Genomic DNA, 13,861 nt, shown 5'->3' on the forward strand with positions numbered 1-13,861 from the left:
GACCACACACGCATCACGCACGCACTCATGCGCAGGCATATATATATATATATATATATATATATATATATATATATAAAGAAAAAAAAACATGAAAAACGCTGTTTTCAAATTCATAAATTATAATTTAATACCAAGAACAAATTTACAGCAGAATGCTTGTTTACAATAAGCTAACACAAACAAACAAGAATTGTGTTCAACTATAAACTTTCACGCACACTCACATATATCACTTGCAATTAATAATAATAATAATAATAATAATGATAATCATAAAAAAAGTATCTATACGTTATCAATACCCTGCAGTCATATATTTTTATATATTTATATAAAAACGTGGGTCAGTTTAAACTGTTCATAATTACAATCATGTATCATTCTCTGGTCCATATGTGGCCATGAACAGCCAAACATCAGTGTTCAATCCCTTTCAGTTCAACCACAACATGGTGTTTTTTTTTTCCTTTTTCTTCCTGTGTGTGTGTATGTGTGTGTGTGTGTGTTAAAGAAAAGCTTCAAAACAAGGACAAAACGCAGCTTCCAGACACGCACACACAGCTACGCACACACATTCTCGCACACACGCACACCACGGCACCTGTCAAAGAGCAAAGGAGCAATGACAGTAAAGTTAAAATATTTGCTCCTTTTTTCTTTTTTCAAAAGGAAAAAAAAAAGAAAAGAAATAAAAGTAAAACAAAACAAAACAAATCTGCTCACCCTGTTTTGCGTCTGTAGCCTAATAATGAACGTCCTTTTCCTTTTTTTTTTCTCCCCTCTTTTCTGTCTCTTTAAATACAAGGGCTAGTGTGTACTGAATGCACAGATTATATCTATACAGTCAAAAAAGAAAGAGAGAATAAGAGAGAGAGAGATAGAGAAAACATTTACATTTATATATCAAAGGTAAAATAGGTTAGCGACCTGTGGCCATGCATTCACAGTCTAAATATACATGAAAAAGAAAACATTTTCGCAGTAATATGTATATACATTAAAAACAGAACTTTCAGTGCTACCAGCTAAAACCTGCCACTCAATTCTGAAGACGTTTGTATTACCGAGAAAGAAAAAAAATGGCAACCACAGATTTTTTTTCTTAATCACATATACTTTGTATAAAGGAACAAACTTGTCGAAATGAACTGACCTATATTTACAAGAATACTGCCTCTAAATCAGTGTTTTGCAAGTGAAACTCGACTGAAATTAGACTGAAATCTAATTTTCTTCCGTCCCCCCTTCCCACCCTCTGAACAAGAAAAGCTAAATAAAAAATAAAAAAACAAAACAAAATTATTCTGTAGGCCTACTTTTAACAAGGTTTTGATAAGAAATCACATCATGCTCTTGTCAGGCACTTAATGCTTGAAGTGAATAAAGGGTGACATTTCAGGGAGGCTTTAATAATACTGCTATTAAACGCTGCTCTGGCCCCGCTTCAAAACTTTTATGACCCCTTGACCTCTCCAACTTCTTTTTCAACAACAAGCTGGGGTTATGCTTTCTGTTGCTCTCCACTGCTCTTGGTTTGCCTCTATAGCAGCAGGCCGTGGAGACTTGTAAATATAACAAATTTAATAAATGTTAAAAGTTTCCTTTTAGGTGTGTCCAATTTGAAGAAGTAATGCCTGATATTTGCAGCTGGATGAGATGGGCAGTTGGGGCGGGTTGGGGGTTGATTGAATCATGCAAGCAGATTCAATATTTTTTTTAGTAAGAAAAGAAATGATAATAAAAAATAAAAAAAATCAGCTCCCGTAACTTCATAATAGCACAAAATAATGAAAATATGGGTCATAAAGTTCAACACCTCCCTAGTTTTGCCCCACATGGTATTGGTCTTCCTAAGTGTATAAGTGCGCTTGCAGCATTAAGCCTATTCTCCTATTGCTGTGGTTTTAATTCTCTTTAGAACCTTTTGTTTGTTTGTTTTTTTTTATTTATTTCTTTACATTATTTCACCATTTTTAAAATAAATCATTGTCTTAAAAAATAACATCACCTGAACTACAGAAATCACATAGGCCGGTTTGTAACCAGAAAGGAGGAACAAAGAAAGTACAAAAACACAGCTATACATGGACACAGGACAAGTCATTTCAGAAAATGAATTTTTTTCCCCTTTCTTAACTTTTTTCTTTTTTTTTTTATACCCAATTTTTTTTTCCATTTTAAATGCACTTAATACTTAAAATTTTTTTCATAAGGATCAACAAAAAAAAAAAAAAATCCCTTCTTTTTTTTCCTCATTTTCTTCTTTCATTAAAAAAAATGAATAGGAGCATGTTGTTCTTGCTGAACACTGTGGGAGCTTGTATTTTGAAAGTTCAGTTGGATGTCTTAATTTTTCTTTTTTCTCTCAGAGTAGAGGGGTGGGGGTTGAATTCACAGTCATTTATGTCTTTCTTCATGAAAGCCAGCCCCGTGTAACAGCCGTTTTTAAATCCTTCCACAAAAGCAGCTATAATCAATGAATCCCCCCCCCTCTCCCCCGCGCACACACACACCTTCAGAGCCCCCCTACGTCCCCCCCCAACCCCCCGCACCCCCCCGTTCAAGTTCGTCTCTTTCCTGGTTTTTACTGAATTGACATGTAAGGCCAGTTAAAACTGCTCCCCGACAGCAACATATCCCTGATGAGAGTTTCAATGGGGGTTTTACCTACCAATCGGACGAAAAATAACTGTTCTATGACCGAGGAAGAGACTGTGCGGAGGGAAGGCAAGCGGAGTAACAACTTCCCAAACCGTGTTGGCTGGTTGGGATACTGGCTCCGAACATATTCCTCCAGGGCGCACTGGGACTTCTCCTGCAAACTTTCCACATGGGCCACATCTGAGAGGCCACAAGCATCTGAGAGGGAGGGAGGCGGGGAGTGGGGGGGGGGGGGGGGGGTGGAAAGCAAATAATCATTAATAAAGTGTTCCTCTCACCAGGAGCTTGGTCACCACTGAGGTGATATAATAAATAGCTTTAAAATAAATATTTTTAAAATGCAAAATATGTATTTAACATATCCACAACACAAATCTTTAAAAAAAATTTTTTTTTTTTACAAAGTAACTCCGCCTGACTATATATTATACTATTAAAGAAAATGCAAAAAATAAAGTAACACAAAACACGTCATCATCGTAAAGGCAGATGATTAAAAAGCCATCTCTGCCTCCTTCTTTCGTCGCTTTCTGTTTCTCTGACTGCAGCCATTTAAAAGGCGAACTAAATAATTAAGCATATTCATCGCTGAACGCAGTGTTTTTTTTTTTTGTTTTTTTTTTTTGGTTTTCTTTTTCTGATGGCCCCATCTTTCTCGGAGCAAAGAGAGAAGTGGGGCGGGAGGGAGGGGGGGCTGGAGTAGGGAAAGACACGGAGACCTACTGACCTTTAGTGAGCTGAGATTTAAGCAAAAGCAGGAAAAAAAAAAGAGAGGGAGCTCATAGCCTACGGAATAGCCGTCATACTGTACCGTCAGAGACTCATAATGTGGATCTGCGCTGCTGTTGCATGTGGGCGGCAGCTGATAATGTGCCAAAAAAACACTTGTACGCGCATTGGTTAAGTTTGTAAAGTTTATGCATGACAACAGGCAAACCACCGAGGAAGCAAAAAGGCGTGTCACTCAAGCTTACAGCTCATGTTGGGACTCAGGTATGCGGAGAAGACAAATTGTGGCTTGATAGCTCTATAAAAGCCTAATACTAAAGTTCAACGAGCTGAAAATGTGATATTTCTTTTAAATGCCAAGACAATAGCAAACCGCGGAACACGGAGGCTGGTGGAGTGCAAGGTCTCGTTTAGAGTCTAGTTTGCTGCTTTTCTTGCATTGTCTCGTCTGTAGCTGCGGCTAATGTAAGAAAATAGCTGGAGGAAGTTTGGGTCATGACCCCGCTCCTGGAGCGACTCCAGAAGGGCCTAGAAAACCCCGTTAAAAAAAGGCGCACAACCGCATACTAATAAATATTTAATAATAATAATAATAATAATAATAATAATAATAATAATAATAATAATAATAATAATTAGAAAGCAATCACTACTCAATATCACACTCTGCTGCATGAAAGATGCATGGAATTTTTATTTTTTTTGCATTAGTTTACTTAAGAGTCCTGCGCGTTTCTGTCTCATATGTCCCTGGATGACATGAGAGCGCTGAAAACCTTCGCTTTGCTCTTATATACGTTGTGCAAATGGGACGTTAAGGCTCGTCTTTCCTAGCCAGCTCCCTCCCCCTTCTCCTTTTGGAGCCTGACATCATTTATATCTGTCATTTCCTACAAACAAGACGTGGGGTATAAACACATTGATAAATGGCTGGAGAACAAAAAAAAATCTGCAGGTTATTTGATATTGTATTATAGATTTTTATGATGCTTATGGCAACTGTTAAAGGGTTGTGTTTAAGGCAGACTGTTTCCTTGTCACCGCACCCCAGTGTGTCTTATAAATCAGTTCTCTAATTGTGTATTTATTTCAGTAGGTGAGCACGTCCAAAAAGCAGCTGAGTGAGTCCAACACTGGAGCTTTAAGCTGATGTCACACGTGCAACAGCCTTAAACCAGTTGCAGATACATATTTGGGTCAGCGTTGCTTTGGCTGGCGTCAGTGTGTGCAGGTTAGTGACATTAACGCACTCTGTGAACTTTGACTGCGCTTGTCTATTGTTCTTACCTGTGGTGAAGAGCACAATTGCCTTTAAGCAGCTATATTCGGCAGAGTCAACGTGCAAAGCTTTGAGCTTCTCCACTTGCTCCTGGAAGATCCTAATGTGGTCCATAAAGGCCACCACTCTGTCCGCCGACATTGGGGAGGCGTGGAGGCCAGCCGCCGCCAGGAGAGGAGCCACATGCAGGGGCATGGAGCACTGCGCGGCGTTGAGTACGAATAACTCACTCCACGTCAACCTCAGCAGAGCCACCTGGTCTGTGATCTGCAGGTCCGGGAAGAAGGGAATATTCCTGGCCCACTCCACGGCGCTGAAGAGCATCCTGGCCGCCAGCTCGCAAATGTTCTCGATGCCCATGATGTTATTGGGCTGCATGCACTGGCTGCCGTAGCGGGACGTCGGGTAGGGCTCCGCTCTCAGCAGAAGAGAGATATATCCGGATAAGTAGGAATGGCAGTGGAGTGGGTCTCCATTTGTCAAGGCGAACTGACCGTGGTGTGGCTGTGTGGGTGGCACCCGTCCCCTTTGCACGGCTGCAGTAAAAAGAGAAACTACAGATATTGAAGCCTGAATTCTACTAAATCAGAGATTTCCGTTTAGAAATACAGAAATGTAGACTAAAAGTGCAGAGAAAATACATGTTTAAAAACAGCACGTTTACAGTTCATCAACACACACAGACATACACTCGCTGGGTTTAACGCACACAACCATAAGGTTGTAATAAAACACATTACGCTCTGAATAATAAAAATGTGCCATTTCGCACACATTTTTCTATCAGCTACAGCAGCATTAGCTGGCTGTGAAGGAAACACAAAGACAGACCTTGCATGTTTAACCCTTAACCTACTTAGCAATCCATCTCCATTTTACACACACACACGCAGGCCTATACTTTCGCTATTTCTTATATGTACATATTTCCCAGGGCTTTTCTCACATTTGTTTGGCGTTGCACGTTTTACGGTAATGTCCAGCTTTAGACACAGAGAGAAATAAAATAAAGCGACAGAGATGTAGCCAGAGCACGCTATCCCATAATTCGCCATATCAGCGCAGGAGGCTATGTAGTGTAACATCTATTCGTGGGGCTGTCTGCACGCGAATTGAATTACAATAATATTAATAATAATGATAGTAATAATAATAAAAACAAGACCACGGCCATTTTTACATTGTTTTAAACGCAGCTCTGCGTGGAGCTGGACGTGAAGCGGAGAAAGAAAGCCTGGTCTCCAGCACAACACAGAGAGCGGCTCCATTGCCTGCTCCTGCCGCACACCCTTGCATGGAGCAGTCGGGGGGTGGGGGTGGTGGTGGGGGGGTTGGAAGAATAGGAGAATGGGACTATGGAGGACGACATAATAGCCTAAGCGTTCGTGTCGGGTGGTCTGCAAACGCACAAGCACACACACGGATTAGGAAAACCAAAAAATCCCAATACCTTCCCGTCTCATGCCGACTTTAAGGCATTTTTTGAGGCGGCAGTACTGACACTGATTGCGGTGGTGCTGGTCGATCGGACAATTCCTGTTGGCGCGGCATGTGTAAGTGAGGTTCCGCCGTACGCTCCGCTTGAAGAAGCTCTTACAGCCCTCGCAGGTGAACTGGCCGTAGTGCTTGCCGCTAGATTTGTCCCCGCACACCACGCACTCGATGTGCTGCGGCTGCTTCTCCGACTGCTGCTGCGACGTCTGGTTCGTCGGCGTGGATTGCGCGTTGTTCGGGGGTCCCTGCACCGGAGTCTGAGGGGTCGGTGGGGCGATCTGGGAGGCTGTCAGGTTCAGCTGGCCCGGCTGAGGGGTGGGAAGGGATAGTCCTCCTTGGGTCTGCGAGGAAAGGGCGCCTTGGGTGTCAGCCACATCGTCCTGGGAGCCTCTCCACGCTACCATTGCCATATCTATCAGTCAACGGAGAGAAACTTTTTGTCTGCCGTGTTTGCTGCCCGCGGTGGAGAATGTCTCAAGGAAAAACTCGGGGGACTGTAACAGCCTGGCGTTTGGATCCACTCCGGATCTCCCGAAAACTGTCGGCTTTATTGCTGTTGGAGACGCCCGGGGAGGCACGCTTTCAAAACTGATGCGACGGCGAGCTGAGCGGCTGCCTTGCGCTTAAAGGCCAAGTCCAGGGGCGCTTACAGTCAGCCATCCAGCACACCCATCAATGGGAGGAAAGGTAGGCTGAATATGTCAAAAAGAACCAACCGAGGTAGCATGGGACTGTTCTGGGTATGATGGAGCAGGCTCCCAACAGCAGCACGCACAAAAACACACACGCTGTAGCAGCTCTACTGTCAAGTTCCAGCACAAGTCTTGAAGGAAAACCAGCCAAATGATGACCAAAAAAAGAAAAAAGAAAAAGAAAAAATCAGAATAAGCAGCGTCTTCTTCCCGTTCCTCCTCGTGAGGTTGCGCCAAGCAAGCGCGCAGCTGAAGCTCTGTGTTTTGAGAGCTTGGAATATGAAGACAACTCTCTTCCCCCTCCAAAAACCAAAAGCAGTAAAAACAAGAAACCTAAAAAAAAAAAAAAAAAAAAAAAAACAAAGATCACAACCTACAAAACCTCCTCCGTGCGTTGAAAAATAATAGGAAAAAGCAGCGGAGAATCAAAGTGATCAAATATGTTAAAAAGGCGGAGGTTAGGAAGTGATTTGCGATTGGTAGGAGCCGGGCTGGCAGAATGCTTTCTCTCTGATCAGCTCACTGAGCTCTCTATATAGTGAACTTTGACACGACTGCTGCAACTTAGCACACGTTACCATGGAGATCGGCTGCCATATAAGGAAGGAGAGTGTGTTTGACTGGTCAGAGCTCAGGGACCTCCCCCTGAACCCTATTGGCTAGTCGGCACTTGTGCTACTTGGTACCTTGCCAGAGCCAGCATGGAGGTCGAGAGGAGGGCCGCTTGGTCCTAAAAGGAGACGTTTTCCGAAAGAAAGAGCCACCAAAATCCCCCAGACTATATGAGATATAAGCCTGCACACATATAGGTCCACAAAGCTTTAGGAATTACGTGAAGGAAAAAAATAATAATTTCCTCCTCTTGTATCCGGTTGCAGTATATTAAACATGCTGGAAAATCCAAGGATGTTCCAGTTCCTGAACATGGATTACACTCTAAAATGTTTGTTGTTGAAGTATCACCGTTTTGCTGTCCGTTTAATGTTAAAAATAATGCTGCTGTGCCATTTACGACAGTGGAAAGGCTTTAAGTTCCTGCAGAATTCAACATCAATTGTTTTTGCTGTAAATGTTTGCTATAATTCGTGCTCCAATTCGATTTTACAACCCAGGGCGTGCAATACAGAATTTGTTTTCTGTAGCTTAACCAAAAATGCTCAGTTTAGTCATGAGCAGATGGTTTAGTTTAGGTTATATGCAGTATTCTAAAATACAGCAGCTTAGATGTTGCACTGGAAATCTAAATGTGAGATAAGGTAAACATTACAACGTGCAGAACCGTTAAGAATGCATCTGTTTTACCACGACAACTTTACAGTGACGTACTTTGAATTGCTTTCAAAGTAAAACTTTTTGTGAAAACAGCAACAAAAACAGTATGCAGTGTGTATTATCATGTTACAAGACGCAGAGATGGCTCATATTATGAGCCAATAAGTCTCTCTTACCAAGTAAGGTTGTTGCTATTTTTGAAAATAATTCTGCACACTTTTTTGCACAAAACACGCATCAAATTCCGTTATCCTCGCTCACTGAAGTTGCAGTGGTTCTATGCAGGTTTAAAAGGTTGTAAGTGCTCCTAACCAGGCGCTGTTTATCACAGTCGTAAAGATGTTATGGCAGTGCACTGAAATCCTCTGTCTGCACATCCCAGAGGCAACAAAGATCTTTCCCCCTCTAATTCAACTGGGTCACAAGGGGCCAAAATCTGGTCCTCCAAAAGTCAAATCTTTGTCTACATGTGGTCAAAAAAAAAAAAAGAAAAAAAAGAAAAAAGCACAGAGATTGCATCCAAAACTATAAATTTATCACTACATGTCAGAAGCCACCACCATGCAGGACAGGCGGCGAGACGACATCCTGGGAAATAAAGCGAGGTGTCATTTGTGGAGATACTTCCTGACTAAAGACATTCTGCAGGAGTAAATGTCCATTTAAAAATTCAACTCATTGATGCGGACGGTTTGCATGTCCAAAAGTGTTAGTGATTGTAGGGATAAATGAGCATTTCCAGTCTTAAAAAAAAAAACAACAACAACAAAAAAAGCAAGAAGCAGCAAAACTGTTTCACTTTGAGTGTAGCTTTGAACTGCAGGTGAAACTTCACAGCCGTGGAGATGAACTTCCAGCCAGGTCAGTGTGTTGGGCGACAGAGAGAGCAGCCCTATCCACCAGCATTGTCTCAGGATGTATTACAGTATATGGGTGCCCCCTAGCGTATGATTTTTTTCTCTCTCTTCAAATAAGATTCAATTTAGAGGAGCCATCCGAGACGGAAACAGCTTCAGTCTCGTCTCTCGCATCGACCAACCAAACTAACGAGCTGCAGTTTAAACTGATGACTGTTTTAATTTCGCTCAACACAACCGTGGATGGGAGGGAAAAAGCTCTGATAGCTGCAGGAGTTGGATTTACTTTTGCACATTTTTTTCCCCCTCCCCGCTACCTTTACTAATCCCAGTGGTTGTTTCAAACCGAATTACATCAAATATTGAGAGAAATTAGCCGAATATATATATATATATATTTTTTTTTGCTTGCATTATTATTTTTTCGTTTACAGATCCAGCGAAAGTGGAAACGATCCCAGAAGACGCTGCGAGGATCCAGTTTCACATAGAAAAAGGTGAGTGTTTATAATTCTTAATTATGATGCATTTTTTTTAAGCACCGTTGCTTTATTTATCAGCTTCAATTCAAAACGTTTCCCTTTAAAATAAGCTGCAAGAGCTGCATCAGGAATCTATACGCGAATCGTATTCCAGCGCCTGTGCAGCGAACACGGACTTTTTCCACCCCCTCATTCATTAATTTCTAAGATAACCGCGATAAGTCTTGCAAAGTTTGCAAACAGCCATTCATAATTTATTTTTTATTCAACATTAATAGCGAGTCAGGAGGCTGTATTCTCATAGCAAACCTACCAAATGCAAATGCTGCTGATTCGTCCGTAGCGGGATGCATCTTCCTCTCTCCCCTCTCTCTCTCTCTCTCTTATTCAGATTAAATTTAGTCTTCCCCTTTTCGACACAGTGCTCAGACTGATTCCTCTCCAACCCAGTCGGGGAGTTTGCATGCACCAAAAAGAAAGGCTCGCTGTTTATTGGAAACGATGTGCAATTGTCTGCTGTTGCTGCTGAGGATGAGCGTGCGAAAACTTTTCGGGGAGCCGAAACAAGCAACTGATTCACGTCATGTGCTGCTGCTGCTGCTGCGTGAAGAATTAAGAGGAAATGCAGCCTAATAGGTTGAAGTGTCGTCCGAGCAGAACAGCATGTGTGATGCCTTCTGGAAACGACAAGCAAGCCGGGGAAGGTCAGCAGCGAGCGGCAAAGATCCTGTGCGCCTTTTTCTCTCCTACAGTAATGTGGCCGAAGCGCGCTCGATCGCCGCTGCTTTGTGTGGGCAATGCTGAGGGGAGAGGAGAGGAAGAGAGGGAGAGAAGGAGGGAAGAGAAGGAGGAGGGGGTTGGGGGGGGGGGTGCAGCCAGAATAGACACCTGTCTTTAAGTGGGGCGAGTTAGTAACGCGGAATTGTGCATTTTTGCAAATTAAATGAAAATTGCAATTGCAATTTGAAAATAAGCCACCATGCAATTTTGGACTAAAATTTAAATGCAACTAATATAAATTGAATATATATATTTTTTAATTCAAATACGACAATATATGCCATACATATTGAAATCTGGATTATTATTATTAATATAAGTATTGCAACAATTATTTTATGGAATGTGTGGGATGCAGAAACATTTCCCAAATACTCTTTTTTTCCCCCCCTTTCTCTTTTCTTTTTTCTATTCCCCGGCTTCATAGGTTTCCTCTGCGTGTCGCCTTCAAGCAGAGGATAAAAGTATTAAATGCTCAGCAAGCCACCATGCGCACAACAATAGCGCTGCCCAACGGGATCAGTATCGATTAAGTTGAGACAGAGGATGTCGCCCGCACTAAATATTTACTGATCACACACAAATAGCTGGGTCTTTAACGATTTCTCATGCTCAGGCTGGGGTTGAGGGAGGGGAGAGAAGAAGAAGAAGAAAAAAAAAAAAACAGGACTAAATCACTTTATTATTGTTGGTGGAACAAACGGCGGGTCCTTAATGTGGAAGACAGCAGAGGAGATGTGCTGATTGGGATGATTGCAGTTAAATTAATCGATAGAGCGACGGATAATAGTTGAGATTTACGATCTTGCAAAGAGAAAAAGCTCCACGCGCTGCGTGAGGTGGACATAGCTGGTGGAATTCATACCGTTTAACTGGAAAGGCAGTTTTATTCAAATAGATATGTTCAGAATAAAAATAAAAAGGAAAACAACAATAGTAAAAGTGAGAAAAAAAATATTTAGCGACGGTTCAAGGTCTGTTATTTATGGTGAAAGTTAAAATTTCAATAATAAAAAAAAAATGCGTCTGACTTATTCGTGGCTTCACCAAGTCCTCTTTCATGCAGATAGATGGATTCTGACCCGCAGGTCTCCAAGATCCCGGCCCGATTAACCCTTCCACAGCCGCGTTGGTTCAAAGGTTAACCAGGCTAATCAACTTCAAGAGTCTTATTGAATTAGATGCCCGCGGAATCGGGACAGAAACTCGTCTGTTCCGCTTCAGAACATTTAGAAGAAAGAAAACATTTCAGCTAAACTTAAATGTGGGAAAAAACCTAATAAGTTTCTCAACGATATTTCCCCCAAAATATGTAACACACGTCTTTCAAAAAAGCATCACGATTGGTTGTTTCTTATCAAATGTATCTGTAGTGTTTCGTGACATCAGTCTGCTGCAGAGCTTTCATCGCCTGTCTCTTTACAGTAATATCTGATGGTGATAGATGCTGAGCACTGACCAGTTATTTGAAAGCTGTTGGTTGTGTCTGAATAAAATAAACTACAAATCAATATAATAATTCAAATTATGATAATAATCAATTTTGATTAACATTGATTTTTTGCATGCAGATTTAAAATAGTTTGACTTTTCTTCTAAGATGCTCAGTTTCTCACATTGTGCACCTCTATTGTTAATTAATCATATCTCATGTAAACTTGAGAAAATCTTGAGCACACATCACTAGACATTTGCTTTTATTGTGAAAATTGTGTTTTTCTGCTTTATTCTTGCAGACTACAAAGAAGCATAGTGTTTGGAGGGGGGTGGGGGGGTGGGGGTGAGTACGGACATTTAGATGTTTCACTAAATGTAGTCACCAACATAGATCACTTTCAGTCACCGTGTCTGTTTTCCTCTGACGGCTGCCGTCTAAACGGCCAGCAGATCCCAAACACAGTATATCTGTGTTCAATTCACCAACGAGCGATTACAGTGGCAATTTAAACAGATAGGGATCAATTTATCTCAATGATCACTACTCGGGCTGACTGCCAGCATGCTCTTAATGTATTTGCAAATACCTATTGTTTGAATTATTGCTGCTGGGTCTGAAGTGATCCAAACTGCAGAGGGAAAGATGAGTGGAGTAAATGATGTGATGTTTTGGCAGCTAAAGACTGGATGGATGGAGCGTACACGACGATTACTTCAGGCAGCAGCATTGTAGCAACAATGGCCAGGGGGTCAATGATTTAACTCGAAGGACTTGCTGGGAAAGTCTGGATAGAGGGAATTGTGTGATGAGTGCACTCTAACCTCACAGAAACTACTGCTGAAGTACCCTTTGGCAAAAGCAGCTTAAATCCCATCTGTCCCAGAGGAGCAGCATAGTGACCATCAGTGCAACTTTTGAAGCTGGACCAGGCTCTTGTGTTGTGTGCCTCTTTGAGCCCTCTCTTCTCTTTCTGTTTTTTTTTTTCTTCTGTTAAATGGGTGGGAAGGGTGGGCTGTCCTCTCACCCTCTCACCTCACACTCCTTTTCTTTTTCATTTGCTAGGAGTGAAAAAAAAGTTTGAGAGGAGAGAAAGTCGCGACAGCACTCTGCGCAGAGCCAGACGTGGCTCACATGTGCCCCCCCCCCAGGCTACAGACGGGGTTTTGGGTTACTGTAACTCAAGGTGTGTTGTGGTTGTAAGGGTGAGTATGTAAAAAGTACACACACGTATGGAGAGGCGCATTTCAGTTTCAGCTTACCCTCAGAGCTTGAGTTTTTATGTTTTTTTTTATATCACTTATTTTCAGGTATAATCAAAAGAGGTGATGATACAGTGATAGAAAACACATATTAAGAGCCATCAAGGACATCAAAGTAATGTTCCTTTTGAACAATATTCACACCATGATACCAATATCTTCTAATAAAATCACCACTTTAGTAGGTCTTGAAATAAAATCAAGGCAGCCATATAAAAAGGACTCGTTGTGGCTTGTATTGTTATATCTGGCAATAACAATATGCAGTTCAAATAAATGATCTCTGTTTAGTCACTGATGTTTCTGAGTTTTTTGTCACATGTCATGTTATTTTGTCACTGGTCAAATAAATTAAAAACTGCTTTTTGGAGGTCAGGGGGGATTTTCTAAGTTTTGACTGCCTCTAAATTGACTTAACAGATTATATTTCTTTTCCTCTGAATGTCTCAGAGACAATGTTTTGGTAAAAGTAAAGATGAACGATGTGGATGAAGTAAAACTGTTTTATATTCAAAATTTATCTCCCAGCTGAACTAACATTAGCACGAACAAGTGAAGAAACAATCGGAAAAGAAAAAAAAAATTCTAAAATCATACAAAGAATTGAGCAAAGGTACAAAAAAGTCCTTCAAGAAACGGGATGTGTCTTTTGGCAACTGGACTCCATGCCGATGGCTCTGAACAAATCTGACAGCTGGAAGCAAAGGCAGCTACCCTTTAATATTTTCTCTGGAATTCTTCACTTCCACGGGAATCAACTTTTAAATCTCAGAGCACAAGTTTTCTTATTAATATTAGGATTTAATTTCATTTGACTGATGATCATTGTTGATTGATGGCGGGAATATAACCACAACGAAACAAGAAGGGAATTTACCAAGACCTCAACAAGAACAGTGGCAAGGTAAGAAGGAA

General features: G+C 41.4%; 1 protein-coding gene and 1 long non-coding RNA gene across 4 annotated transcripts; one reads left to right on the forward strand and one right to left on the reverse strand.

Moving 5' to 3' along the window:
- Positions 1–104: 104 nt before the first annotated feature.
- On the reverse strand, positions 105–10,300 carry nr2f2 (nuclear receptor subfamily 2, group F, member 2). Of its 3 annotated transcripts, none has more exons than XM_008412367.3 (3): positions 9,783–10,300; positions 4,681–5,208; positions 105–2,862 (listed from the first exon to the last, which is right to left on the reverse strand). In XM_008412367.3, the coding sequence occupies exons 1-3, from the start codon at positions 9,820–9,822 to the stop codon at positions 2,588–2,590; spliced, it is 843 nt and encodes a 280-aa protein (XP_008410589.1). In that variant the 5' UTR covers positions 9,823–10,300; the 3' UTR covers positions 105–2,587. The 3 variants fall into 3 exon arrangements, with proteins under 3 accessions (XP_008410589.1, XP_008410587.1, XP_008410588.1); XM_008412365.3 differs by lacking the exon at positions 9,783–10,300 and adding an exon at positions 6,123–7,356 and having other exon boundaries at positions 4,681–5,226; XM_008412366.3 differs by lacking the exon at positions 9,783–10,300 and adding an exon at positions 6,123–7,355.
- LOC103466646 (uncharacterized) lies at positions 7,409–13,240 on the forward strand. Its single transcript, XR_014087912.1, has 2 exons — positions 7,409–9,484; positions 11,986–13,240. It is a non-coding gene; the product is annotated as an uncharacterized LOC103466646 (long non-coding RNA).
- The last annotated feature ends 621 nt before the right edge of the window (positions 13,241–13,861 follow it).

The sequence above is a fragment of the Poecilia reticulata genome, chromosome 6 (assembly GCF_904066995.2).
Source record: "Poecilia reticulata chromosome 6, P_reticulata-male-v2, whole genome shotgun sequence".
In the NCBI taxonomy this organism is placed as follows: Eukaryota; Metazoa; Chordata; class Actinopteri; order Cyprinodontiformes; family Poeciliidae; genus Poecilia; species Poecilia reticulata.

What these genes read in the sequence shown, in the direction of transcription:
- nr2f2 (XM_008412365.3), bottom strand. Translation starts at nt 6,576, where the DNA reads ATGGCAATGGTAGCGTGGAGAGGCTCCCAGGACGATGTGGCTGACACC. An exon ending in AGTCGGCATGAGACGGGAAG is followed by an intron (nt 5,227 to 6,122) that starts GTATTGGGATTT and finishes CAATATCTGTAG; the next exon opens with TTTCTCTTTTTACTGCAGCC. An exon ending in AATTGTGCTCTTCACCACAG is followed by an intron (nt 2,863 to 4,680) that starts GTAAGAACAATA and finishes CCTCCCTCTCAG; the next exon opens with ATGCTTGTGGCCTCTCAGAT.